This window comes from Psittacula echo (assembly GCF_963264785.1).
Source record: "Psittacula echo genome assembly, chromosome: 22".
NCBI classification, from domain to species: Eukaryota; Metazoa; Chordata; class Aves; order Psittaciformes; family Psittacidae; genus Psittacula; species Psittacula echo.
Genome location: NC_137758.1, coordinates 3,726,648 through 3,751,874, shown reverse-complemented (window position 1 = coordinate 3,751,874; position 25,227 = coordinate 3,726,648). Strand labels below are relative to the sequence as shown.

General features: G+C 49.5%; 1 protein-coding gene across 9 annotated transcripts; it reads left to right on the top strand.

Moving 5' to 3' along the window:
* Nucleotides 1-8,922: 8,922 nt before the first annotated feature.
* LEMD2 (LEM domain nuclear envelope protein 2) lies at nucleotides 8,923-23,644 on the top strand. 9 transcript variants are annotated; one of them, XR_013958360.1, is made up of 11 exons: nucleotides 8,923-10,484; nucleotides 11,783-11,823; nucleotides 12,495-12,570; nucleotides 13,797-13,873; nucleotides 14,512-14,591; nucleotides 16,880-17,025; nucleotides 18,068-18,169; nucleotides 18,261-18,363; nucleotides 19,528-19,879; nucleotides 20,931-21,056; nucleotides 23,510-23,644. XR_013958360.1 is itself a non-coding variant. In XM_080633144.1 (9 exons), the coding sequence occupies exons 1-9, from the start codon at nucleotides 8,939-8,941 to the stop codon at nucleotides 19,676-19,678; spliced, it is 2,322 nt and encodes a 773-aa protein (XP_080489270.1). In that variant the 5' UTR covers nucleotides 8,923-8,938; the 3' UTR covers nucleotides 19,679-20,279. The 9 variants fall into 9 exon arrangements, 6 of the variants coding, with proteins under 6 accessions (XP_080489270.1, XP_080489271.1, XP_080489275.1 ...); XR_013958361.1 differs by lacking the exon at nucleotides 23,510-23,644 and adding an exon at nucleotides 22,533-22,610; XR_013958362.1 differs by lacking the exon at nucleotides 23,510-23,644 and having other exon boundaries at nucleotides 20,931-21,786.
* The last annotated feature ends 1,583 nt before the right edge of the window (nucleotides 23,645-25,227 follow it).

Genomic DNA, 25,227 nt, shown 5'->3' with positions numbered 1-25,227 from the left:
CTCTGACTTATCCCTGTGTTCACGCCAATACCCAGTGGATATTCACCCCTCCTGCCCCCAAACTGGCATTTCACCCCATTTTACACAGGCACAAGCAAAGCTGGGCAATGTCCCACACGGCTGCAGTAGTTTGTTGTGCTGATGCTGAACTTCGGATCTTCCTGCTTTGTGCCTCCTCTTTTGTAGCTGGGAAGCAAATTCACTAACAGCAAAGTACATGTCTGCCAGGAGAGGCATTGAGCTGGCCATCTCAGGTGTGAAAGACATGTCCTGCTTACAAATTGAGGAAGAGACAACCAGAAATTACAGGTTTTGACTGGAGCAACGTGTGGGGCTGTTCCTCTGGGGGAAGAGGGAGCGAATCAATGCGCAAAGGGATAGTCAGGAAGAGATAAAGGAGGTGGCCAGGTTTATTTCTTTCAATATGGCAGTATTTTATTGTGGTGATAAATGAAGAGGCACAAAAGATTGGCACTGTTGAGATAACACCACATAATCAACACATCTGCATATCAACACATTGTATTGCGAAGGGAAAGCCTTGAGCAATCCTCTTACGATCACTGCAGCAAACAGTAGATCTGGCCGGGTTGCCCAGAGCCATGTCTCAGTGCAGTGACAGCTCTGATGTCCCAGCAAGGCTGGACAGGGAGGAGATGGCCCCAGTGCTGCCCTGAGCAGTGTGCAGAGAGAGGAGCAGGGCGCAGCACAATGGAGGGATGTGACAGAAAGGGAATCTTTATTAACTTCAATTCCAGCTGATATTTATGGGGAAGCTAACATAGGGGTGAAATGTGACCTCACAATGTCTGTCAGTAACATCCAGGAGGTTTCTGACACAAACTCAGGACCAGGCTCAGATCAGGTAGCGCACTGAAGCAGTGGGACCAGGCTTCATTAAATTCATCCCGAGAGAATATTTTAATATTTAAAGAGAACATTTAATGTTTATGTAAGTCCTCTTCTGACGTGAAGCTGCTGTTAAATCACTTCAGAAGGTACTTTTTAAAGCACTTTATACTAGGCTGTTATGTAGCTGTGCTGGCAAATGCAGTTCCCAGCTTTCCTGGACCCAGTGAGGCTTATTAAAAGATTCGGCCCATCAAGGAGGGTTTGCAGGGGTGAGGAATATGAAGATAAAATTTAACAAAACAGCTGTCTCCAGGTCTGTCTCTCTGTCAGCATCACTCTGCCTCCCTCGCTGCCAGTGGGACTGATGGGAGCGTGTGTGTGGGTCTTAAACCAGAAGAGCTGGAGGGCTAAAGCTTGCAGAACAGAGTCTTTAACAGTGCTCAAGGGCTGGGCTTGAAGTCCCTGGAGATATTGCTCAAGAACAAATCTGTTTACAGAAAAAGATTTGAGAGGAGAATTGTCAGTCAAGACACTTCTATTCTCAGCTCAGGAGCAACTGGGAGAATAAATATACCTCTGGTTAGCTGGTGGATAAATTAGATTGCAGCTGATCAAAAGCCAAAAGGATTTGTTGTCAGATGGCCCTCTCCACTGTCACCCTGGCATCTTCTTTCCTGTGCCATTCAGACTCTCATGATGGTTTCAAAGGAGGTAGTGGCCAGTTCACTTGTGGTGTATGTGGTGTCTCCACTGGCTGAACAGACTGAGGACTTCATGCCCTTTGCATGCAGAACAACTCCCATAAAATGCAGGTAATCCCTAAGAAACTGCACAGGGGCTGGAGCCCTGAATAACCCAGGAAAGGTTTCCTCCTCCCTCATTCCCCAAGCTTTCATCTCCATCATCTGCCCCTCTTGTTCAACAGGAGATACCCTGATACTGGCAGTCCCTCACTCCCCCAAAGTGAAGGGCTATGGGAGAGGGCAGAGACAACCTTTAGGCTGTAAGACTAGAAAGGATGAGCCTGGATCCTTTGCATAAGAACCAGAAGACCTGTGTGGGGGATCATTTGCAGCTAGTGGGGCTCATTTTTCTTTCCTCCACACTAGTGGCTGTGATTTTGACAGAGAAGCTGCAGCCTCCCATCACCACAGTGATGGGTCTTTTTGTTGTAATAAATAATTAACCATCCTCCAGATGGTTGTCACCTCTGGGATGTGCAGAGAGGAGAATGTTCTCTCTTTTGATGTGAAACTAATACTGTTGAAAGGTGTCAGGCAGCCTCAGAGACTGCAGCTCCTTAAACACAACCAAAGTGAGCTCTCCCTGCACAACACTACCCATTGATACTGGGGAGAAATCTTATTTCCAGCACCTATCCACTTGCTGTGGGTACCAATTGCTTTTTGGGGGGAGTACAGTCATCCTTCAGCCTGCTTGAGGAAGATGATAAGGACCCACGCGGGGTCCCCAGATCTATTGTTCATACATCACAACCCTTGTAGCTCTGTGTCTGCCAGTGATTGAGGCTCTTCTAGACATACGTTCAAACCAAAGCAAGTGCACAGCAGGCAGTTTGACACCGAGCACAGCCTTCAATTCACTTTACCTGTCCTGTCACGTTTGTCATATCCCAAAGCAACTTTGACTTTTCTCTTTGGGCTGGGAAGAAGGGTCCTGAAGCCGAGTTTAGTCCCATAAATGGGAAAGGAGCAGAAAACTGCTGGTTTTAGGGATTTAAGTGCCAGTCTAAGCCCTCAAAGGCACGGTTACCTGGTTAGCCAAGTCTGAAAAGTGTGCTTTTCCATCTGAATACAGGTTGCTCTTTGCCCTGCCCGTGCAGCCGCTCCTGCAGGGAGCTCAGTAGTTCTCTCCACCAGCAGGAATGTGTAGGTCCACCCCAAACCAGCTACACTGGAATTTGGCCAAGACTTTGCAGGTTAATGTGCAGCTATTACAAGCGTGGTGCACCAAGAAGCAATAACAGGATTTAAACAGCAAGGATTCACAGTTCAAAGCACTAAATAATTGGCACATCCCAGTGTGGACACCCTTCCCTGCTGCAACCACGAGCCCTCCTGTGCCTCCAGAATAACTCTATTTACTTCAGGCACATCTGAGCCACAGCTGGCTCAAAGTCAGTCAGGCTGGAGGCAGGATGATGCTTCATCCTCAGCCTTTATTAAGGCAGGGTGCTTCACCAGCATCAGTGAAGCTGAGGGCTTGAAGGGTCAGGGTGTGAGATAGTGGAAGATCATAATCAATGATTTTCATCTTTACAGTCTCTGAGGCCAGGAGGAGCTTTCATCTGTGTTTCCGAGTCAGCCCATAGATGACCCAATGCATGAAAACTCTGGCACTCTGAACAGCACAAGACTGCATTGACTTCGAAACGTTGCTTTTTTCCCTACACGAGGATCATCCTTGTCCCTTCAAATCAGCCCCAGACCCTTTTCCAATTTGACCAAAGTGGGGTCTGAGCTCCACAACCTGCTTCTGTCTGCTCTCCTCAGCTTTTCCTTCTGATGTTTCTGGCTTCCCCCAACCCCCAGTGAGCTGTTCCTGGCAGAGCTGGGACGTGGCTCATCCCAAGGCAGCTGGAAAAATACCAAGCTGTCCTGAAGAAACTGCTAGCAGAGATGTTACAGGACACCCCAGACGGTTCTGTCAGCAGGTTGATTTCTGCCTTGGGAGTTCTGCCTTTCCCTCCTTTCACCAGCTCATCATCATGGAGATATTTATATTTCTCAGAAGGGCTTTTGTGTCGTGTTTGCTCACTTTACAGAGTCCTCACCTGCTCCCGTGCACACACTCTTCTTCTGAGAAGGTTATTCCCTGTTTTAGGGTGCTGTTTGTGCCCCAGAGCTGCTATTGACTGTTAACAGCATTGCAGCACTTCCCAGCAGCTCCCAACACTTTCCTACTCCTTGGTCTTCAGGGTGCAATTTCCAATAGTTTGTAAGGCAAGCTACACCTGCGAGCAGCTCAGCCCCTGCAGAGCTGAACCCTGCTGAACACTTCATTACAGCTGGAACGAGCTGCAATCCGAGGTGTTCAGTGCTAACAAATCCCACTCTAGGCTTTGTTCTTAGCGCATGGTAATTGCTACAGAAAACATGCAGGGGCAGTGTCATGCAGCTCACTCCTGTCTGCAGGCTTGAGGGGTGGTGCAATGGGTTTCACTAGTGTTACCTCCAGACCTTTGTCACATCCGGGCTTAAATGTCCCAAACTGGTCCCTACTGTTCCTGTGGAAGTTGTTCCTCTGCTTTGGTTTGCTTGATTTTCAGTTTGCATTCCAGCTTTTTGACTGGGGAGCTGAAGAGGAGGATACAATACATAAAGCCTAGGAAAGACTGACTGAGAACTTAAGGACAATTGCTCTCTTATCTCTCTTCTTTTTGGCTGTCTGATATCTTCAGAAGCAGAAGAGAAAGTGATGTAGCCTGCTAAAAGGCTCCACGTGTAAATGAAAAATGTAAACGAGATGAACAACAAAATCTGAGGTGAGATAATAAATCACACAGTATAACTAAATGGAGGATTCAGGTCTTCTTCTCTGCATGCCTCTCAGCCAGATGGCAAGCAGCAAGTGTGGGAAAGAGAGGGAGGGTTTCCAGTTCTGGAGAACGTCGCTGTCCTTCTGAGCAGTGCATAGCACACTGCAGAGCCTGAGTTATTAATCTTTGTGGACTAAGAAGTTTCATCCCTCCCTTTCAGCAATGAAGGAAACTGAGGCAAATCCTTCCTGGATCTCCCAGCCAAGGCAGGGACACAAGTGCAGGATGAGGAGTGCTGATCTGGGCACACGCTCCCACCCTGCTGGGAGAACACAGGAGCGCTGGTTTGCCGTTCCTACCTGTGCTCCTAACCCCCCCTTACTCACCCAAGCGATTTACATCTCAATAGCCTGGTGAGGAGCACCTCTCCCACAGCTATGATGTGAACAGGCACAGTGTGTGTGAACCAACACAGAGCTCTGGCCTTATTTCTGCTTCTCAGACAAATCTAGAGGTGAAATTGTAATTCCACTTGAACATATTGCTCTCCATTTACATACCTTTGGCTTATTTTAGAGCTGCTCCTTTATACTGGCAGCAGGAAATCCAACATATGTAAAGTAAGGACGGATGAGATCAATGGTATATCCAATTTCAATCCAATTTTATCCTCCCAACCTAACACAAATTCTGTTCTCACTGGCTCATTTAAATAGCTGTGTTTGTGCTAGAACAACACTTCTCAGTACGCTCTCTGCTGCAAGCCATCCCTTAGGAGACAAGAAATCTCCCAATGTATAATGTAACATCCAGCATAGAGTGGATTCCAGCTTTCACATTGATTCAAAGGCATGCTCCCAGCGCATGGACTGATCAGCTCAGTGTAACTCGGTGTTTGCAGGGATTATTGCTGAGGCAGGTTGAGCTATGAAATCACTATAAATGAGTCTGAGCGGGAGGAAGATAGAAAGTAATGCATTCTATTAGACTGAAAGTGGAAGCAACTGCATGGATTGCCGGGCTCCAGGAGCTCAGCCTGTGCAAGTGAGTCTGCAGTGGAGCAATACACACAATATCTGGCATGGAAATCACTGGGGGAGCTGTATCACATTTACAGCAGTGCCCAGCAAGATCAGAGACAAGGCTGTTGAGTTCTTATTTCTGAAAGACCCAAACCTTTATCCCAGGTTTAAGTTTGCCCTGCCACAGGGAAACATCTCCTCTTGAGGGACAAACTGCTCCTAACAACCCACGCAAGCTCACTGGCATGTCCCTTTGCCCAGCTCTTCTGTTCACGTCGTTTTCCAGGCTGACAGCTCCTCTGTGCCATCTGGGAAGGAAAGTTTCCCAGCAACAGCAAGCAAGAAAGCGAACATGAGCCTCCTGGATTTGCTTCCTGGACCATTTCCCACCAGGGTGATGGTGGGGCTGATGCTGTGGAGATTTCCATGAGGAGATCCATCAGTGTGACTCTGCAGGGATATCTGCCTCTACGCTTACATTTTGCCCCAGACAAGCAGCAGCAGCAGCAGCAGCAGCGGCCTACTTTTACCCTGCCATCGGTTCTGCCAAAGGCTCTTCCCAGTTGATGCAGCTTAGGGATGTATGTGAGAGCAACCATACGAACCCTCTGTCTTGTCCTGCAGCAACTGTGCTGTCCAAATACACACCAAGGTACAAGGGGCCTTCAGCTTTTGGAACTAAATTCCTTCTACCTTTGAGGGCCTGAGGGAAAGGAACAGATACACTTCTGCTGGAAGGAGATGATGTCAGGACCCCAACCATCCTCCCAGGCATGACTCCCATTGTCAAGGAGAAGTCATATCTTACAGAGCAAACTGGTTCCTGTGTTGCACAGCAGAGCTGTATCCCCAGTGTCCTGGAAGGCTGCTTTGGCAGCCAGCAGCATGGAAGTCCATGCATGCAAGTGGGTGGGAAGATGCTGCTGCTCCAGCAACTGAACAACAGTGTGGTGACAGGATGAGCAGCCAAGCAGTTGGGAGAAAGAGGCAGGGAAAAGAGGAGAGGAAAGCTTCAGGAGGCTGAGGACATGGTATGCGATGGGGCGGTGTTCTTGGGTCATGCCTCTGAGCGGCTCTCACTGACAGGGTGCTAAATTGGCACAGCCGGCTTCCAAGTCAGATCTGACACTTCTCTGGTGACATATGCAGGACTGTCACCCAAATGCCATGGGATAAGAAGACCGAGTGGGACGGCGGGGTTTTAAAGCAGCTGCTCAGTGGAGGCGGAGGGGTTCATCTGCTGCCCGTGCTTTTTGGGGTGCAGCACTCTCCCCTCTTCAAGCACCTCATGAAGATGGTGCAGATCTATTTCTACCCCTCTGCTTACACCAGTCCGGTCTAAATACTTCCAGAGGAGAAGCAGATGGCACGGCATGCCTGCTCTTCCCATTCGGCATCTGAGTCACCGCCAGCAGGCCTAAGGCAGCTTCTGGGCTAGCAGGGAAGGTGGAGGCTGTCCCCTCCTCTCTGTCCCATCTTCCCACATCCAGCTCAGGATATTTAGAGCCAAGATATTCGAGAGCTACACCGTGGGCTGGGAAAGTGGCTTTTCACCGTTGAGCATCTCTGAGCATCGCAGCCCATCTGCAGCATCAGCTGTGCTTGCCCCAGCAGCCCCTGCTGCTGCCCAGAGCTGGGGGGATGGCTGATAGGTGGCAAATAGGTGGTTGTCCATGCAGAATGGGCTCTGTCACATCTGAGAGACAGAGGGCTCTCTTCTACTGCCTTCTCCACAGTGGCCAGGAACCTTCCAGGAAAGCAGGGATGCTCCCCGGGGTTGTCTTGCTAGGGAGGAAGGGAGCACAGCCATGGATTTCTCTCTACAAAGAAAAGTTCCTGCTGAGTAACGGTGCTGCCAACCTCCCTTCTGCGGAGGAATCACAGCTTTGCTGCAGGCCTCCACTTCTCCAACATCATTCCCATGTTCTGCACTCCAAAGTTCATGCAACGGCAAAACTCTGTCCTGGTGGAACTTAGAATCATAGAATCATAGAACAGTTAGGGTTGGAGAGGACCTTAAGATCATCCAGTTCCAATCCCCCTGCCATGGGCAGGGACACCTCCCACTAAACCATGGCACCCACCCAAGGCTCTTCCCTGACTTCCAGAAACAGAAGTGGAAAGGATGGGTTTGGGGTGGGCTTTTTTTGGCTGTATTTTTTCTTTTTCTCTAGACCAAGAGGTGTTCATTCGATTCATGGCCTCCTATCAGCTCAGGCTCAGACACCAGCAGGCGTCTGCATGTCTAGGCAGAGCTTCTCCAGAGTGAAAGCTGGGAGCTTACAGAAGCTGTGTACTTAAGCGCATGTTCTAATTCTCTATTTACATTAGACACTGCTCCAAATTATTAGCTGTCAGTCTGCTTCCCAGCTAGTGAGCAGGGGAGGCTTGGCTTAGCACGTTCACACTTCCCATCGGAACTGAGGATTGCTCTTTTAATGGGCTCCCTGGCCTCCTCTGCGCGCGTATTTGTGGTTGCTAACCAGATTAACAGATCTCAGCCTCTCGTTGCTGCTTGCTTGCATGAATGGGGAAGAGCGAGGCGAGATTTGCCTGGTGCCTCGACAAGAAGGACACAGCAGCAAAGGGAGCGTGAAAGGAGGGGTGTCCCTAAGGATGCCATGATGGCACACTTCATCGCTTCATGGTGGTAGTAAGCAGGGGGGGACTTTGTACTTTCCACCACGCCGGTACCACACGTCACTCATACAGCGATGCACAGGCAGCCCGCACGCATCCATCACTGCTTTCTCATTCTGTCTAATTAAATCCCGATATTAGGGAATTTCACGGTGTTTCAGCCACTTTCATTGCCTGCTTTCACAGGCGGCAGCAGGAAAACGCGATCGCTGTACATCGCTGCCTCACCAAAATACATTCTCAAGTCGCTGCTTGGTTTTAGGCTGCAAAGGATGCAAGGAACCTCCTTCCCCCGCAAACAGCCCAAGGACCCAGCTCCTGATCCTACCTGGAGCGGTGGCAAAGCTCCAGCCCGCGTGATGAGTGCCAGTGAGATGACTGTAACTTGGCAACAATGAGAGGGACGAGGAAAACGTGTGTGTAGGTGACGGGGCTGGGAAAGGCACTGCTTTCCCCTCAGGAGTGTCCCTAATGGTGTCAATACGCCGCTGTAGCTCGAAGTGAGGTTAGAGGTGCACAACGCCCCTGCTTGCTCCTCAGCAGGGTCCCCAGGGTGATGAGGCAGTGACAGTGGCCAGGCACAGGTGCTGAGACCACTTTTGCCCTTCACTTTCGCCATCTTTCCCCTGCCTATAAGGCGAACAGCTCCCGCCGGACACCAGCCCCGCGCTGAGAGGGCACCGTGACCTCCCCAACATGGCCGAACCAGCGACCCTGCCTTCACAAGATGGCGGCGCTTTCCCTCGACCTTCTCAATATGGCGCCCAGTCCCCGCTCCCCTCCAACATGGCTGCCGCGGGAGCCCCGCGTTTGCCCTTCCCCAAATGGCCGCCCGAGCGGGTGCGTCGGGCCCCTCCCAAGATGGCGGCCGCGCTTCCCTGCTCGCAGAGCGCTTCCGGTGCGGCCTGGTGTCAGCGCCGCGGCCATGGCGGAGCTGACAGACGCGGAGCTCCGGAAGGAGCTGGTGGCGCTCGGTTACCGGCCGGGGCCCATCACCGCCACCACCCGCAAGGTCTACTTGAAGAAGCTGGGCTGTCTGCGGGCTGAGGTGGCGGCGGCCCGGCGCAGGGGCCGCGGCGCTCCGCAGAGCCCGGCCCGCAGCCCCGCCAGGCCGCAGCAGGCCTCGCCCTCGCGGCAGCGCTCCGGCTTCAACCTCAGCTCCGCCGCGGCCGCCCGCGACAGTGAGGAGGAGGAGGAGGAAGAGGAGGAGGAGGAGGAGGAAGGGGGGCGGCTGTCCGCGTCCCGCTGGGGGACGTCTGGGGAGGGCGGAGGGCTGTCCTGGGGGGACCCCCGGGGGTCTCCGCCGGGCCGGGGTGGAGGACTCGGCTCCAGGGCTGAGGGCGGCCCGTCCCGGGATAGCTTGGGGGGGCTGAGCCCCTCGGCGCAGTGGGGGGTGTCTGTGGAGAGAAGCGGGGCTGCCGGGGCCGGGCTGGGGCTGTCCCTGGGCGGGCTCGGGGGGCTGAGCTCCTCCTCACAGTGGGACACGTCCATAAAGAGAAGCGGGGGCCTGAGCCCCACGTCCCAGTGGGACATGGCTGCAGAGAGAAGCAGGGGGCTCAGCACCGGGCTGGGCACGTCCCTGGATGGGTTTCGGAGCTCAGGCTCCACGTCCCGTTGGAGTACGCTTACAGAGAGGAGTGAGGAGCTCAGTGCTGGGTCAGAGCCATCCCTGGATGGGTTTCGGGGCTCAGGCTCCTCAGCACAGTGGGGCACATCCACAGAGAGAAGTGGGGGGCTCAGCAGTGGGTTGAGGCCATCCCTGGACAGGTTTTGGGAGCTGGATTCCACATCGCAGTGGAGTCCATCTGCAGAGAGAAGTGGGGGGCTCGGCATCAGGGCTGGGTCAGGGTCATCCCTGGATGGGGTTGGGGGGCTGAGCTCCACGTCCTCCTGGGGCACCTTCACAGGCAGGAGTGGGGGGCTCAGCTCCAAGCCCCTTTCCAGCGATGAGGGCCTGAAATCCAGGAGCCATTGGAGCACGTTGGGAGGAGGAATTGGGGGGCAGAGCTCCCGAGCTCAGTGGGAGACGGCAGGGGAGAGGAAGGGGCTCTCTAATAGCTGGTGGAGAAGGGAAAGCGAGGTGACACCCAGCAGCCATTGGGGCGCCTCGTCAGGAGGCTTGAGTCACCGGGTTGGGAGAGGGAAAGAGGACTTGGCTTCTGGAGCGGAGAAGGAGGCAGGCAGCTGGGGAGGGGGGTTGATGCGGCGGTTCCCATGGAGGGCTACCACCGATGCAGGGCTGGCCTCGGGGAGCTGGTGGGACAGGTCGGGAGCAGGACAAGGAGTAACCCCACGGACTCGCTTGTTGCGGTCAGCCCCGAGGCAGCAGATGGAAGGAAAGGGCAAAGGCCTCGAGTACTACCTCTCCCAGTTCCTTTGCTTCGCCAGCGTCGTGCTGCTGCTCATTTTTGTGGGCATCCTTGTGGTGAAGATGATGGGGTCAGGCTGGCTTGACAAGAGAGAGGAGAACTGTACGTGCACTGGTTGCATCCTGGGTTTGAACTTCATTCTTCACCTTTCTTTTCTGCTTGCTTTTATGACTTCCATCACGTTTATCATTCTCATTGCCGTAACCTGACAGCTCTGCTCTTGTCCCCATTTACATCTCCCTTTGCCCACGGGAAACATTGTTAGTTATGGAAAGTAAGTCAAGTGTGTGCTTTTTCCAAATGAATTTGGCCTTCGGTCCTTCAAAACCATGGGTTTTATGAAGAGTGACATTTCTGCCTGGCCAAGGATGCGTTTTATGGTTGTCTATTGTGTAACATAATGTCTGTGTAATTGCCCGTTGTGTGTTTTTAATGTTGCCCTCTGCACAGCACAGCCCTTCGTGGCCTTTGTCCTGGCACTACAGCGGTCGAATTGGTTCTTCAGCACTTCAGGGGTGGCAGAGCTTTGAAATGAACAGGGCCTTCCCTGTCTCCCTGTTTTTAAAGCAGAGTTCCCCAGCTAGAACAGTATTGGAATGGAAGTGGTGTCATTCCATGGCTTTGAACTGAAAGAAGGAGCTTGGGGTGCAGTTAGGAAGGTGCAAGTCCTTAAACTCAGCCCGCTGTAGGTGTTTGTGTGCTTTGCATGGTTTGGGAAAGCTCTGTCCTGCTTTCTCCAAGTCAGAATAAAACTGTCCAAGGTCACTGTATTTCTGATGCAGCCTTTCCACCTTTGTTGGATATTTTGAAACCAGTGATATTTTGAAGCAAGGAATCTTGCAGCACAGCAGCAAATTCTGAAGTTCTCAAGTGGTTTAGATTGCTAGAAGGTGCTGCATGGTGGACCAGTGGCCAAGTTGTTGGAGCAGGAGAGAGCTGTTAACCAGAGGCCATAAGTGCAGAGCTAACAGCTCCAGCTAAAATAAAACCGCTGCTTTTGCCTTGAGGAGGCTTGATTTAAATCCCTGTTATCACCGTGATATTTCAGGTGACCGTGGCATGCAGCGAGTGGCATTACGAGATGGTAAAAGATCAGCGTGAAGGTGTGGGATAGTAAAGGAACATGAAATGTCTTGAACAGGAGCTGTTAAAACATTCAGAGCCCAGTTTTTAATTTCCAGCTGCACAGAATTCACTACTTGCACCCGTTTTATTTGTTTCGCTGCCTACCAAAGCTGTGCTTTGAATGTGCTATTTGCATAGCAAGGTACTGTAGGGTGAGAGTAAGAACAGCAGAATCAGGCTTTAAAGTAGAGCCTTCTTTTAAAAAGATAATTACTTTCTTGATCAAAGCTCTTGTTTTGCAGCCAACTAACTCACCCTCCCCTTCTCTCTCGTAGTTAATCTCTTGCCTGTGGATTGTGACAAAAGAACAGATGATGTAAGCATCTATTTATTTATCTTCAAGTATTGTGGCTTGGGGATTCTCACACAAGAGTAATTCCTGTAGGTAACTTCCACTGATACCACTATCACAGCAAAATGATTAGTTCTGTCGGTTTACAGAAAAATTGTGGCTCGATGAGGTGGAATTAATGGGGCAGATTAAATTAAGGCTGTGTCTGAGACTCTGAAAGATAAAAATTTAAATTCCCAATTGCGTGAATCAATTTCTTTAATATTGTAACGGAAGCGGTATTGGTTTGCAATAAAGCTGTGTTCAGCCTTAGCAGTACAAGATTTAATCCAACTAATTCCCGGAACTCCATCATAAAGGGTTTGTACAGCCCTGGTTTTTTTTATCCTAATGTATTATTAGGAGAGAGAAAATTTTGCATTGGATTCAGAGTTACGGTTATGGGATGTTTTGGAGGCAAAGAATCCATGAGTGATCAGGCAGATGTCTGGTGATACAGCCTGGGCTGGGGATGCGCTCGCTTGATTTGACTCGTGAACTGTGAATCTTTGCTGCAGGTGTGTTTAGTTTGAACTAGTGGTGCATGACTGAGCCAAACACACTGCTGGTGTGTTGTTCTGGTATTTTTAGCTTGTCTGACCATTGTCCTGTTGCTGCCAGCCTGTTCATGTTTGTTACCTGTTTCTGACTTTCAGTTCTGTCAAGCTAAACAGAAGGATGTAGTAATGAGCGTGCTGCATGAGTTGTACAACTACTTATCCGTTCAAGCTGGTAAGTTCCAATTGGCATTCTAGAACACTTGCGAGCATACAGCAAACTGCCTCTCCCAGCTGCCTGGACATTTTACACGTCAGTTTGAAGAGTGGGGTTTCTGGAACTGTCAGTTCCACCTGGAGAGCTCTGAGAAAGTCAGGTAATAGAAAAATAGAGAAAGATGTGTGTATTCTGAATCGTGCTTAGCTAATGCCCTCATATTACTGTGCTCTTGTGGAGTGGTCCTTATTTGCACTTGATATGTTTAGAATGTGAGGTAGAAATATTCCGGTTTATGGTTTTCCTCTACCAGCATCATGAAATTGTCTTCAGGGCGCTCAGAGCCAGTAAGTATAAGTTGATGTGTTCTTACAATTAAGTTAAAGCAACTTAAGGGATTCAGCTCTGCTGAAACACAGCAGCTGAGGATGTGAGTGCATCTTTTATTCTCAGTGCAGAGTAAAACAGGCTCTCTTGGCTGAGGAGCTGACGGAGCACACCAGTTCCTCCAGTCTCTACTATGTTTGAGCAAGTCTGGCCTATAACTAGTATTTTGTGATGGAGGAGGCTGCTAGATATGCACTGTGTGAGTAGAAACTTGTTTAGCAAGATATATAGAGAGTGTTAATCAGTAAGAGTCCTTGGGTTCCATTTACTAGATTTCAGACTTCAACAAGGCTGAAGGCTTTAGATACTTAAGCTTCACAGAATTTCTAAATCTCTTCAGATCAGCTCAGACTGCAGAATTTCCATCAGTTTTACACAGTTTCTCAGTATATTTGGTCGGCTTTGTGAAGCAAGATTTAGATGTTTCTCACCAGCATTCTTCTGGCTGGGCAGAAAGTAGAGCTGTGATTTAGGCTACTTAGAAGCATTTTGAATGCTGATCGTTGACTCCAACACTGCAGTCTTTGATACCTGATGGAAGGAGCCCTTCTGCAGGGCATTAGGTCAGAGAGGTGGTTATGTACTCCACCAGTATTTTTCCCCTCATTCTGTGTGGAGGAGCTCACACACTGAAGCATGGGGTTTGATTACCCTTATCCAACCTATATGCAGTGGCTGAGCATTTTATTAAGAGTCATAATCTTACCTGCCAATGGTATAAATCTTATCTTGTAATCATTTTGCCTGGAGCTATAGTCAACTTTAAAGGATGGCATTCCCGGGCACTTCAGTGTGTTTCCGAAGTGTTGAAAGGCTTTTTTTTCATAACATTATTTCTCTTTTGACTTTCTTACCAGGTAATTTTGAATGTGGAAACCCTGAGAATCTAAAAAGCAAATGCATTTGGGTTAGTGAAGCAAAGGATCATGTGGTGGTGAGTAGGCTGTGAACACCTATTGTTATAACATAGTGCTTTGTCTCTTATAAGGCAATAAATAATAGATACTAAAGTGATTCACCATCTGTTTTACTTCCTCATCCTGTTCTGATTCTTTCCTCTATCTCTAGCTTCCCCTTTGGCCAGGCCTGTTCTCAGCAGTTCTTTTGAATAATCTCCTACATCTCTGATTCAGCCCCTGTAAATCTAACTTAATGGTTTGTTGTTTCACCGTAGTCATCAGTCTTCTGAAACCAGAATTTTCCCTGGATTGAGGGCTGGGCAGAAGAAGGATTTTTCTATACCCCAAAGTGTCAGAAGACAGACTGCTTTGATCTAGCATTCCATTTCTTTCATGGTAAACTGTCAGTAAGATTATGTTGTATTTAGTGGTTAGTCTTAACGGTCTGGGATAGTGTTATTTCACAGAGTGCTTCATGCATCACCTACTGTAGTCAGAAGACTTTAGTCCAGGCAGACCTTCAGATTTAGTTCTCCTTCCTTCAGTTTGCAGAATGATGATAAGAATTAACCCAGGGACAGACCCTATAGAATGAAACTACTGTAATGACGTAATGTCATTTGGTATTTTAAATGAATGGAGAACTAATCTTTTTATGGATTCTTCTCTACAGAACATAACTGGTAGTTCCCCACAGAAGTTTGAAGCTGCCCTGCACTGGATACTAAACAGTAACAAGGATTTAGGAATATGGTAAGTAGAAACCCACTAAATTACGTTTCTTGGTATTGGCTGAGAGATAATTTGACATCCTCTGTGGTGTGCTGTAAAAGCTCCCATACCTCGTTAGATTTCAGAAGACAGCCTGGGACTGGCTTTGTCACTGATTGCTGGGCAAGCTTCCAAGTGAAAAGTACAGCCCTGCAGCAAAAACTGGCAACTGAGCTCACTCCTGGGGAGCCTGTTGCCCAGGCTTGCGCTGCAGGACATTGCATTCATGGACATGCTGTCTTCCATATGAGCTGTACCTCTGAGGTTGGGGCTGTCAAAGGTTGTGTTGTGCTTCCTGCAGGGTTTAGATGTGGTGGTCCTGGTGTCGTGCCCATGGTCCTGGGACAACAACATGCTGCTTCAGTTTGCCCATAGAGCCACTTTTCTCAAGAAAACTTTTCTTTAGCACAGTTACTGGAGACAGAGCTTCAGTATTGTCTGAAACTGCATCCTTTGACCAAAGGGTTTATTAGACAGCAAAGCACTCTCATCAGTAGGTAACATCACCCACACTTTGAAGTGCTTTGGAGCAAGTTCCAGTGAGAAGGAGAGGAAAATGGATTGTTGAATGGTATTTTTAGTGTCAGTTGTCTTTCTGGCAGAACACACAGTACATGTTGAAATGACTGCTCTGACAGATTGTGTTGGGTGTTGGTCAGTCGTCAGTGGGGTTTTTTTCCCTTGAGTTTCTTACCTAGCAGTCTCTTCAGTACGTGAGAAATCAGAGAAATACAATTTTTTTCAAGTAGAGAAATACAACATTTGGGCCATTCCCTAATGAAAGGCTGTTATCCAGAGTCTGCAGACATCATTATCTTCCTCCTGGAAGTGTGGGCTGCCTCCAGTCTGTGTTAACTCTGAAACCTAACATTTGTTTGCATTTTAACATTGCTAAGCGTATCTCTGATTAAATGAATTGTAACAGTAGTAATGCTGGAGTTGGTGGGTATAGCTTGTATGAATTCCCACTGCTTGATGTTAGCTGAAAAGCTGCAGTGATCTAAGGATCAGACAGTGTCTACTGCTTTGATTATTGGTGTGTGGCAGATTCCCAGGACAGGACGTAGTTTCCTTAGTGACAGGCTTGGATTTGCAGGTGGGCTGGGAGCCAGAGTTTTCAAGTTCCTATTTTTACAGAGGAGCAGTGCTCATATCAGGGGCTGTGTGGTACAAAATCCTCCCATTTTCTGGTTTTCATAATTAGCTCTCCACATGGATTCACTTCCAGGCCGTCTGCGCAGCGTCAGAGGGAGTTCAGCACGCTTCAAAACCTGCTGGTGGCACTTGTAGCAAATGCTATGTGAGATTATTTGTCTAGGTGCTAGTCTGAGAGGCAGAACTGAAAATGAGCTCTCACTGGGTTCTTCTGCTGCATATTTAAAGTATTTTCATGGAATTTGGATTGTAAATAAAACAAGGGGGTGGGAAACAACTGCGCGTCTCCAGCTACTGTAGACTCCAGTAACCAGAGGCAGCAGTTTGTGAGCTGTGCAGTAGTAAATTGTGAAAACACCTTTGTCTAATAGGTTATTCATGGCAAACACAAAATGAATTAGTAGCTTCAAAACTAAAATCCCCTTTAGTCCAGTTCCTCTGATGGCTCTCACTTGGATTTCTTGCTGCCTGTTGGCTTAGAGTATCTAAGAAGGAAACAGCATCAGTGTAGATTTGTGTATAAAGAAGCGAGTTAAAGCATCTCGGGCAGCACGGCAGGTGTGTGGAAGGGATTTTGCAGGAGGATGTTACGGATTTTGCCAGGAATTCTATCCAAAGGTGTGTCTGTTCTCACTGCAGATACACTTGATGCGTTGTCACCTTTTTAGCTAAACTGTTTATGCACATCTGCACTGAGGAAAACAGTGTAACCTCCCTGGACACTGACAGCCTCCCTCAACCGCATTCTCTGCAATTGCTGCTGAGTGACTCAGTAAACATTTCCATTTCTCTGTGCTGGGAGGTGGGAATCCAATTTAAAGTTTAATCTTGTGCACGCTGAGAGGTGCTGTCAGAGAGTCTGCAGAGGGAGACTTCAGTTTACCAGTGGGAGTTCCAGCCCTGCTGCCTTTTCGAAAGCCATATCCATGCCTTGCTATGCAGCCAGTCCCAAAATGTTCTGGAAAGAGGAGCTGCAAGGATGTTGGTGTATTTTCTGTGTGGTGTACAGAACGAATTACTGCATGTGCAGTCTGTTTGTTCTCCCTGTCTTGATTAAAGACTGCAGTTGGAGTGCTTGTTCTCTTCAGTGAAGATTTTCTGCCTCTTCTCATCAGGTTGAAAGGCAAAGACCTTTCAGAACAAGTTACCAAAGTGGAGGAAGTTTTCTGTCTTGAATCAGCCCATCCTCAGATGGGCCTTGGCTGCCGTTTCCGTCGGGCAGTGGTCACTGCTATCATGAACCTCTTCCTGTTCTTCTGGTGTAAGTCATTGATGTTGGTAATCAGCTTCTCCCCTTGCTGGCTGTAGAGATGAACCTGCATGCACACATTCTCCCAGCTATATGAAATTACTAACAGAGGTGAAGCGAATCTGCTGATGAGTTAATTTCTAATTAACCTTTGTTCTGGCAGCACAGAGAGACCTGGAGACCTGCTCTTGTGCTGTGAGTGCTTAATGCTTACTTTAAATCAGAAAGCTGATTAGCTCTCTGGGTATTCCTCGAGTGCCCACTACTGTGGTCTGCAAGATAACTCTGCTAACCTGCCTAAAAGATGAGTTTTCTTTCTTTACTTGCACTAAGCTGCAAAGTCTTCTGGCCTCTTTAATAGTGACTTGTAGCATTTCAGTGTAAGAGGTTTTATTGGAATAGTCCATCATGCCCCAGCTGTGACAGAGGTCTTACTGAGTACAGTGATAATGAGAGATGAGTGTTGACTAGGAGAGTTTAGAATCTAGCTAGACAAGGTGGGGTGAAAGGGGATAGTTATGTTTATTGCAGAGACTGAGGTACTAAAGTTAGCTCATGTTGTAACGGGGGCATTTGTCAATGCTAAACCTTCAATATAGATCTCCTGAATTTCAGGCTGGCACTGGAGCCTCAGGCTTTATTTCCTTATGAAGCAGCTATCTTCGGAGCAGTGAAGCTTGACAGTCTTCCTAAGTGGTTATTGTGGGGGAGGCCTCTTGAAAAAGAGATAGCTCTGGGACTTAAAGAGAATTGAAGCCCTGTGGTTGTGCTGAAATTTCTGATGGGGGTGAAAAGACCTCTGTGATGAGGCCTTCTGACCACCTCTTCCACATCCACACATGCTGTTCTGCTGCAGGTGGTGTCAGCACCAAGGGTTTTGCAGGGTGCAGCTGTGCTGGTGAACAAAATGAACTGCTTGGGTTCAGTTCCAAGCAGGCTGGGGTAGCAGGGAGTGAAAACTGCCTCTGGGGAGAGGCAGTGTCAGAAATAAACCTGCTGGCATCCAGCAAGTACATGTCTGTCAGTAACTGAATTCCATTTCTTTTTATTCTAGGTCTGATAACCCTTTGGGGGATCCTGCTCTTCCTTAGGTATCGCTGGCGGAAGATGGAGGAAGAGGAACAAGCCATGTATGAAATGGTGAAGAAGATCATAGGTAGAATCCAGTAGCTCTGTAAATGCAAATAGCCCCTTTTTCCTCTGTGCAATGTTGAGGTCTCTCACTGTTCTGTCCTCTTGCCCTCCAGCTGTTGTCCAGGACCACTATAAGGAATGGGAACGGAATTTGGAGCGTTACCCCTATGTTGGAATTTTCCATGTTCGGGACAGTCTCATCCCTCCTCAGAGCAGGTGAGCTGAATTCTGTTCATTAAGGGGGACTGTCAGCATGATGTTATTCAGCTCAGCTGAAAAATGCAGTTACAGGGCAACAGACCATGCGCAGACAATTGACAGGAAGCTGGGCTGCAAGGAATCTGTCTGTCAGTTTATAAGGGATTTTGACATAATGCAGGCTATGTCTTAACCTGCTGCAGATTAATGTGACAGTCCTGGGGCTGATATTTTGTGCAGTCACACAGGTGTACTGTCAATGTGCTATCAAACAGTAATTGGATTTTGTTCCGCTTGGGCATGGAGCATCTGATTTTCTCCCTTTCATCTCATGTATGTAAGATGCTATCCTCTTTCTCAACCATACCTTATTCTCCCAACGGGTGCTGTGCTTTTCAGAACAAACCTTCCCGTGAATTGAATAGGGGACTGGGAGGATCTTCTCAAGTGGTTGTGTGTGTTGCTGCCTAGAAAGTTACCAGTTCAAGCTGGGCAGCTTGAAGGGGCAATACAGTGAGATGGCTGGTTTTGGTGCTTTGTCAGAAAGGAGCTGTGGTCGAGATAGCTGCTCCAGGGGCCAGAGGGTGCAGCCTGGTTCTCGGTGGTTTATGTGCCACTTGCTCCGTTTCTTCAGGAGTGTTGTATTTTAGTTAAATGGAGCTACTTTGTTCTGACGGCACAGCACACTGTGTGTGCTGCGAAGTCTTAAACATCCTCAGTCTCCATCAATCACAAAACTCCTTTTGCTCCTAGTGGTAATTCCAGCTAGTTTGAACTGGTCTGTGTGTGTGACACCCAGAATTACTAGACATTGATTCAAAACTGGGGTGAAGTTCAGTTTGTCCTCCCTGGGCCGAGCTATCTCTGCACATAGAATGGGTGAGGGCAGTTTGCTAATAGAGTCCCTTCACAACGCAAATTGAGCTTGAAATTCAGAGCAGTCATCAAGTGCTGGTACTGAGATAGGGTCTCATCTCCTCCTTCCAGTCAGGACCTGTGTTTTCATGTCCTGGCCTGAAATTGCCTCTACACCAGAGTTCTGGTTTAATCTCCTTTACTGTCTGCACAGGGAAGAGGAGGCAGCTCGCGGTAGCTTGATGAGCAGGCACAGTTGCTGTAAGCAGGAAAGCACAATGGGGATATGATTCTCATCTGTTTTCCTTTTCTTGCTGTTTCTTGCAGAAAAAAAATGAAGCGGGTGTGGGAGAGAGCTGTGGACTTCCTGGCTTCCAATGAGTCACGGATTCAGACAGAGTCACACAGGGTAGCAGGAGAAGATATGCTCGTGTGGAGATGGACTCAGCCTTCGTACGTCTCGGATTCAGAGCACTGAAGAGGAGCAGAAATTGAGCAACTGTTGATAACGGACCTCGGCAAGGGGACAGTCCCCTCTCTGGTGGTGGGAAAGAGCAGGTCATGGTCCTGATCTCCTGGGGTGGGGGATTGCACGTAGCTGTTTGCTCTTCTTTCTGAAAATCTTCACACACACAAATTCAGGGCAATAATGTTGGCTTGGAAAGAAGATGGGCTTGAGGTGAGAAGCTAGAATTGCACCAAAGTTAGCCTTCCAGCAGAAGTCTGGCTTCCATGAGCACGCAAACCTAGATCAACTTGAAAACAATATTAAAAAGGCCTATCTGATGTCGAGGGACTTGGGATCTCTCTGACAAAGCCTTCCAAATTTGACCTCAGTTCTGCAAAGGCCAACTGGTGGCAACGTCCATCAGGGAATGTGTTTAAAGAAGGTTAACATTTCCCATGGAAACACTAGGGTGGGAGTTCAGCTGCATTTTGTTAGGATTTGTTTTTACCAGTACAAACGAGTGAGGGAAGCACTTAGTGAGGAAAATGCGTTGGCTTCACCCTTTAAAAATGGGGAAAAGGGGGCAAAGTCAGGTGAAGGTAGTCCTAGAGGGAGGGCAGTCTGACGTGCCTTGGGGGTTTGGGCTGGGTTGGGTGGGCTGGAAGAGGGCTTGTGACCCTGTTACACTTTTTAAGTCTGCAGTCTGTGTGCTTTATGATTTCTGGGAGGGGTGGGGGGAATTTGGGTGGAAAATAAAGGATATAGGAAGCTTCCAAAAGCGCTTTCTTGTGGCTACAGCCAAAGGGGCTGCTTCGTGGGCTATTAAAGAGCAGCTTTAGAAAGGCTATTAGGGCTGAACGTACATGTTTATCCTGGGCAGCTGCAATGTGTGTGCTGTGTGTCAGAGCAGAGACGTACCAGGCGTGCAGCATGGAGGTGGGATTGCTGAGTCAGTGTTCCTGCAGCCTCACAGTGCGTACAAGGAGCAGTGATCAATCCTCTGTTCATGCTGCAGGCGTCGTGTATTTTGTACTCCGTAATACTTTCTTTACTTAAGTTTCTCTTTACGTCCGGCAAAAGTGTGTGTTTCAAAGAAAATAGCACCAGTGTGTGGCAGGTTAGGCTATAGGCAGAGATACTGCTGATCTGCTCTTCCCAACACTGTAAAAGAGCTCGCCAAGACAGCAGGGACCAATTTAATTTCTGGCATAAGGTGGCAAAACCTGCAGCGAAGCCAGCGCTGATTTGAACCTATGTCACCATGGATGTGGTTCTCTTTCAGCACATGGGCACTGTGTGAATGCCGGTGTTCATCTCTGGCGCTGGATGTGTGCACAGCTCTGGGTTGGCTCAGAACGGCTGCCAAAGCCCTGCTCTAGCGTTGCGGGTTGGTGGTGCTGCACACAAGGTGGGTTCCTGGTGCCAGTCCCTGCTCACCTCTGGGTATGAGGTCTGCTTCGGTGCGTTTTCCACCTGCACAGCCACAGGCTGCTGCAGCAGGACTGCAGAGACCCCTCGGGTACCACCGAAGCGAGTGGAGAGAGCGGATCTCTCTGGGAACAAAGCACGGGGAGGTCTTCCCCATGAAATAGGAAATAATCTGCGTGGAGTTGACTCTGACCCCATATTTTTGTTACGGCCACAAAGGGAAGGTGTTTGAATAGAAGAGGAGATTCCCACTTGTCTTTGAGACAGTGACCAGCGTCTTCCACTGTTAATAAAATAGGGACTAAAGCGAAGGCAGTCTTGATTCTTCTGAAGTGCTGTAACGAGTTCCTCACTGCCACCATGGAATCCTTGCAAACACCGGTGCCTACGTTCTTCAGCCTTTTTAAACTGCATTTGTGGGGTTTGGCTTAGTTTTTTTTTACGCGTCCAAATCCAGAAGTGAAGAGTCAGGCATTGCAGTCATCTTTTTGTATTCAACTTGGTTTTGTAGAATAAATGTCACTGGCTTGGTGCTGTTTGTATGTTCAGTTTAGCTCTGTAAATCAATACGTACAATAAATTTATAACGAATGCTTTGTTACCTTGATTTTGATGGAGGAGTCACACATTGTTCCAAGTGTTCTGCTCAGGCAGAGCAAATAAGTCCTGCTCCAGGGAGCTCAGGGCTTCTAAGAATAAGACTGAAGATGGCACGGGGCTGGCATGACAGCCTAATACGACAGCGTGGCTCCTGTGACGCTGGCGATCACGGTGGTGGCAGCAGCCTCAGGTGTTTGCCTGCACATTCCATCTGTGGTTTGGGAGCAGTTGGCATTAAGCAGAGGTGTGGATGGAAGGCAGTTTGCTGTTTAGCTGGGTTTTGTGGAGGTTCACAGCTGGGAGGGTTGGGAGATTAAATAGTGGTTGAGCGGGTTGATCAGTGCTCCTGCAGCCCAAAGAAAGCAGCTGTTTTGGAGGGGATGGGATGGCGCGATAGGCTGTGGCAACTGCGTGAGGGTGTCCCAAGGTCCATGTGTTTTGTGCTTGTTCTGTGCAAGGCGGATACCTCACACGTTGGGTGTCTGAAGTAAACAGCTGCTCCCAACCATCCTGACGCTGGGCCAAGTGGCCGATCCTATTATTGCGGCATCCTCAGGCCATGGCTTTTGGAACATGATGTGAAGTGCCAGGTGATGCTGTAAGAGGACTGGGAAGTAATGTTGGATACGGTGCTGGAGTGGGGTGGACTCTAAGGGCCCTTCCTTCCCATGCTCCCAGGCTGTTGCTCATCAATGGACACATCACTTCCCTCCTTGTGTCCCAGGGGTTCATAGGCTTTAAGCAGGGTGGTTACAAAGCACCGTAAAAGGATGGGGAGCTCAGGTGGATATTGGATGGTCGTGGATCTTTATGTCAAGGAAAAAGGCAAGAAGCCAAGTCTTGCACTGTGTTTCAGATCCCTGGTGAGCAGAAGACACGCAAGTACAGGTTGTCTACAGGGTCTGTTTCCTCATGTGTTTTCAGTTCCCCTCCCACCCGTGTCAGTGACTCGACACGTGCCACCACGAGCTCCAGGTTCTCCAGAGCCTGCTCCTGAAGCAGCACGAGCAGCCCGTGAGTCACCATTGTGTAACTCGTGTGGACAGGGTTGACTCACCCGTGTTTGGCTCGAGAAGCGCTTCCTTAACCTCCTACTGCAGGTCTGGGTGACAAAGGGGGAGATCTCCACCGGTGCAGGAGGAGGTTGGCTCCGTGGCTCCTATGGAAGTCAGTGGGAGCTGGTTACCTCCTCCCTGCTGTGGAGCTGTTGCTAAGGTATGGGAACAAAAGGCAACGCAAGGCTAAATCTCTCCTCTGAACCTGCATTCCTGTTCAGATGCTTTTACTCAGCGTAGGTTGCTAAGTTACAGCTGAGATATATTCAAGGTTAGGAAATAGTCTTCAGTTTGGTGTAATTACACGTGCCGGGGGATGTTTGCTTTCAGCCAAGCTGCCATGATGTTTTCTGCGATAGTCTTCCCCCCGTGTCCCTTTGATGAGCTGTCCTGACAGCCGAGGAGAGGAGTTTCGTGCCAAGCTCCTGCCGTTCCGTACAAGCAGGGCTGATGATTTCTGTGGTACCAGCAGTTTTCCCAGAACCCCAGGTCCATTCAAAGGAAAGGCAGTAGCTGGGTGCTGCATCCCTGCCCTGCTCTCAGAGCTCACACTCGGCCACAGCCAAACTTCCCCTGCCCAGCTTCTTGCAAAGTATTAAGTCCCTATAAATAAACTCTCCAGCGGTGGGGCTGATAAAGCCATGGCATCCGTTAGTGTCAGAGAGGAAATCTGTACCAACAAGGCACCTCAAATGAAATCAGCCCTTTATCTTTTCATTTCCTGCTTCCATTTAAAGCCTTTCACCCTGCATGTTTTTGTCTCCTGCTGACATGACAGCTGATGCCGTGCCTTGTTTATGGGGCGCTGTGCCAGTTCTCCTGGAAAGATCAGCATGAACCGGAGAGGAAACAGCACAATCCCAGCCCTGCCAGTGAGTCCTGCCCAAAGGCACCTCCCTGGGGCACAGCCCCATCACTCCCCAGTGCCCACCTTGGGATTTGACTTCATTCAGCCTCCAAGAACAGCCTCCAGGTAGGTGTTGCAAAAGGTTTCTGCGCATGTCACTGAACGGACCCTCACTACAGCAGAGGTCCAAGTCCTGTCCTCACCTCCCACCTCTGCCCTAACAGAGCAGTTCTTCCTATAGGAACCATGGGTGTGTTTCGAATTGGCTCTCCTAAGTGAGGAGACCCCAGCGGGCTTTGGAAACCCTGCCTGGCTTCAGGCTCACCCCAGGGCAGAGCGTGGGCTCTGTGCTCTTGCATGGCAGGACACTGGAGCTGCTGCTGCTGGAGGTGACTGCCTGCCCTGTGTCACTTCCTAGGGACCTGCTGCAGGGCCCCATTCAGTGTTTAAACACCCGTAGGGTGATGAGGAGCTGCTGGCTGGGGCAGGAGCAGGGCTGGGCTCCTGAGCCACCTCCATGTCAAACCAGTCGGAAGCAGGTCCTTGTGGGGGTCCCTGAGCATCCTCTGGGAGAGCTTTGGGATGGGGGCTGCAGCCTGCAGTGCTAGCCAAGGGTAATCATAGCTGCCTGTAATTAGCTCCTAATTAGCACAGTTTTAATGTGAGGCAGGGCTGCTCTCCCCTTAGAGTGCTCCAACATGAGATTGCTTCAGGTAGCACTTGCATTGAAAATACACAGGGTACCCAGCAGGATGGACCTTGGCCAAGGACAAAGGTGTGTGCAGGCAAAGGGGCCTCAGTGGAGTTTCTGGCACTACTGCATTCTGCCGGGATGGGCTGTGAAGCTGTAGGTGCGGATGCCCCACGGTGGCCTTGCACAGTGCCCAGCTCAGCGATTTTTCCTTCAGAAACCAAGCTTATTGAGAAAAAAAAGGCATTTTCCTGAGCTAAAAAACCCAGCATAAACCAGAGGGGAGTCAGGGCTCGGGAATCTTTGTTTCATCCCTGTCTTTGATCTCAGCCTCTGCTCCTGACCATCAGTTCGATCCCTCTGCTCTCTGTGCGCCTGTTTTCTCCCCTCCAGTTAGTGAGAATTACCACATCCATCAATCCTTATCCCACCGGTGAGGTTTTTCTCCCCAACCTCCTGCTGTTTGGCTGTGAAGCCCAAACCCACCACAGCCTGTGGGGCCCATCATGGGCACTGCTTTGCTAATGTCCTGGAGTTACTGATGGGGACTGGGATGGGGTGATGAGAGCGGAAACCCCCTCCTTGTCCTATGGGATGCCTGGACTGTGTGTGCTGTGCGATCTCCTGCATAACACACGGGTCCTGTGTGGTTGGGATGCGTGGTGACATCCAGAGCCCTCGGCAGGCACTGGATCGGACCCAGTGTTTGGAAGGGGCAGGGGGCACGCTGCAGGATGCGGGTTGCCCTGGCAGGAAGCTCCGTGGGAGCTCTGTGAAGCCAGCATCCATCCGCTCCTGCTGGGACGGGATAAACACCAGGGGAGGGCTTGTCCGGGCAGGAAGGTGGCAAACAGACCGGGAAAGAGCAGCAGTTGTTTTCCTGGCGAGCTGATTGCACAAGAGATCCATGGTCGGGAAGCCAGCCCCTCGCCTCCATCCCGGACCCTCTCACGCGCTG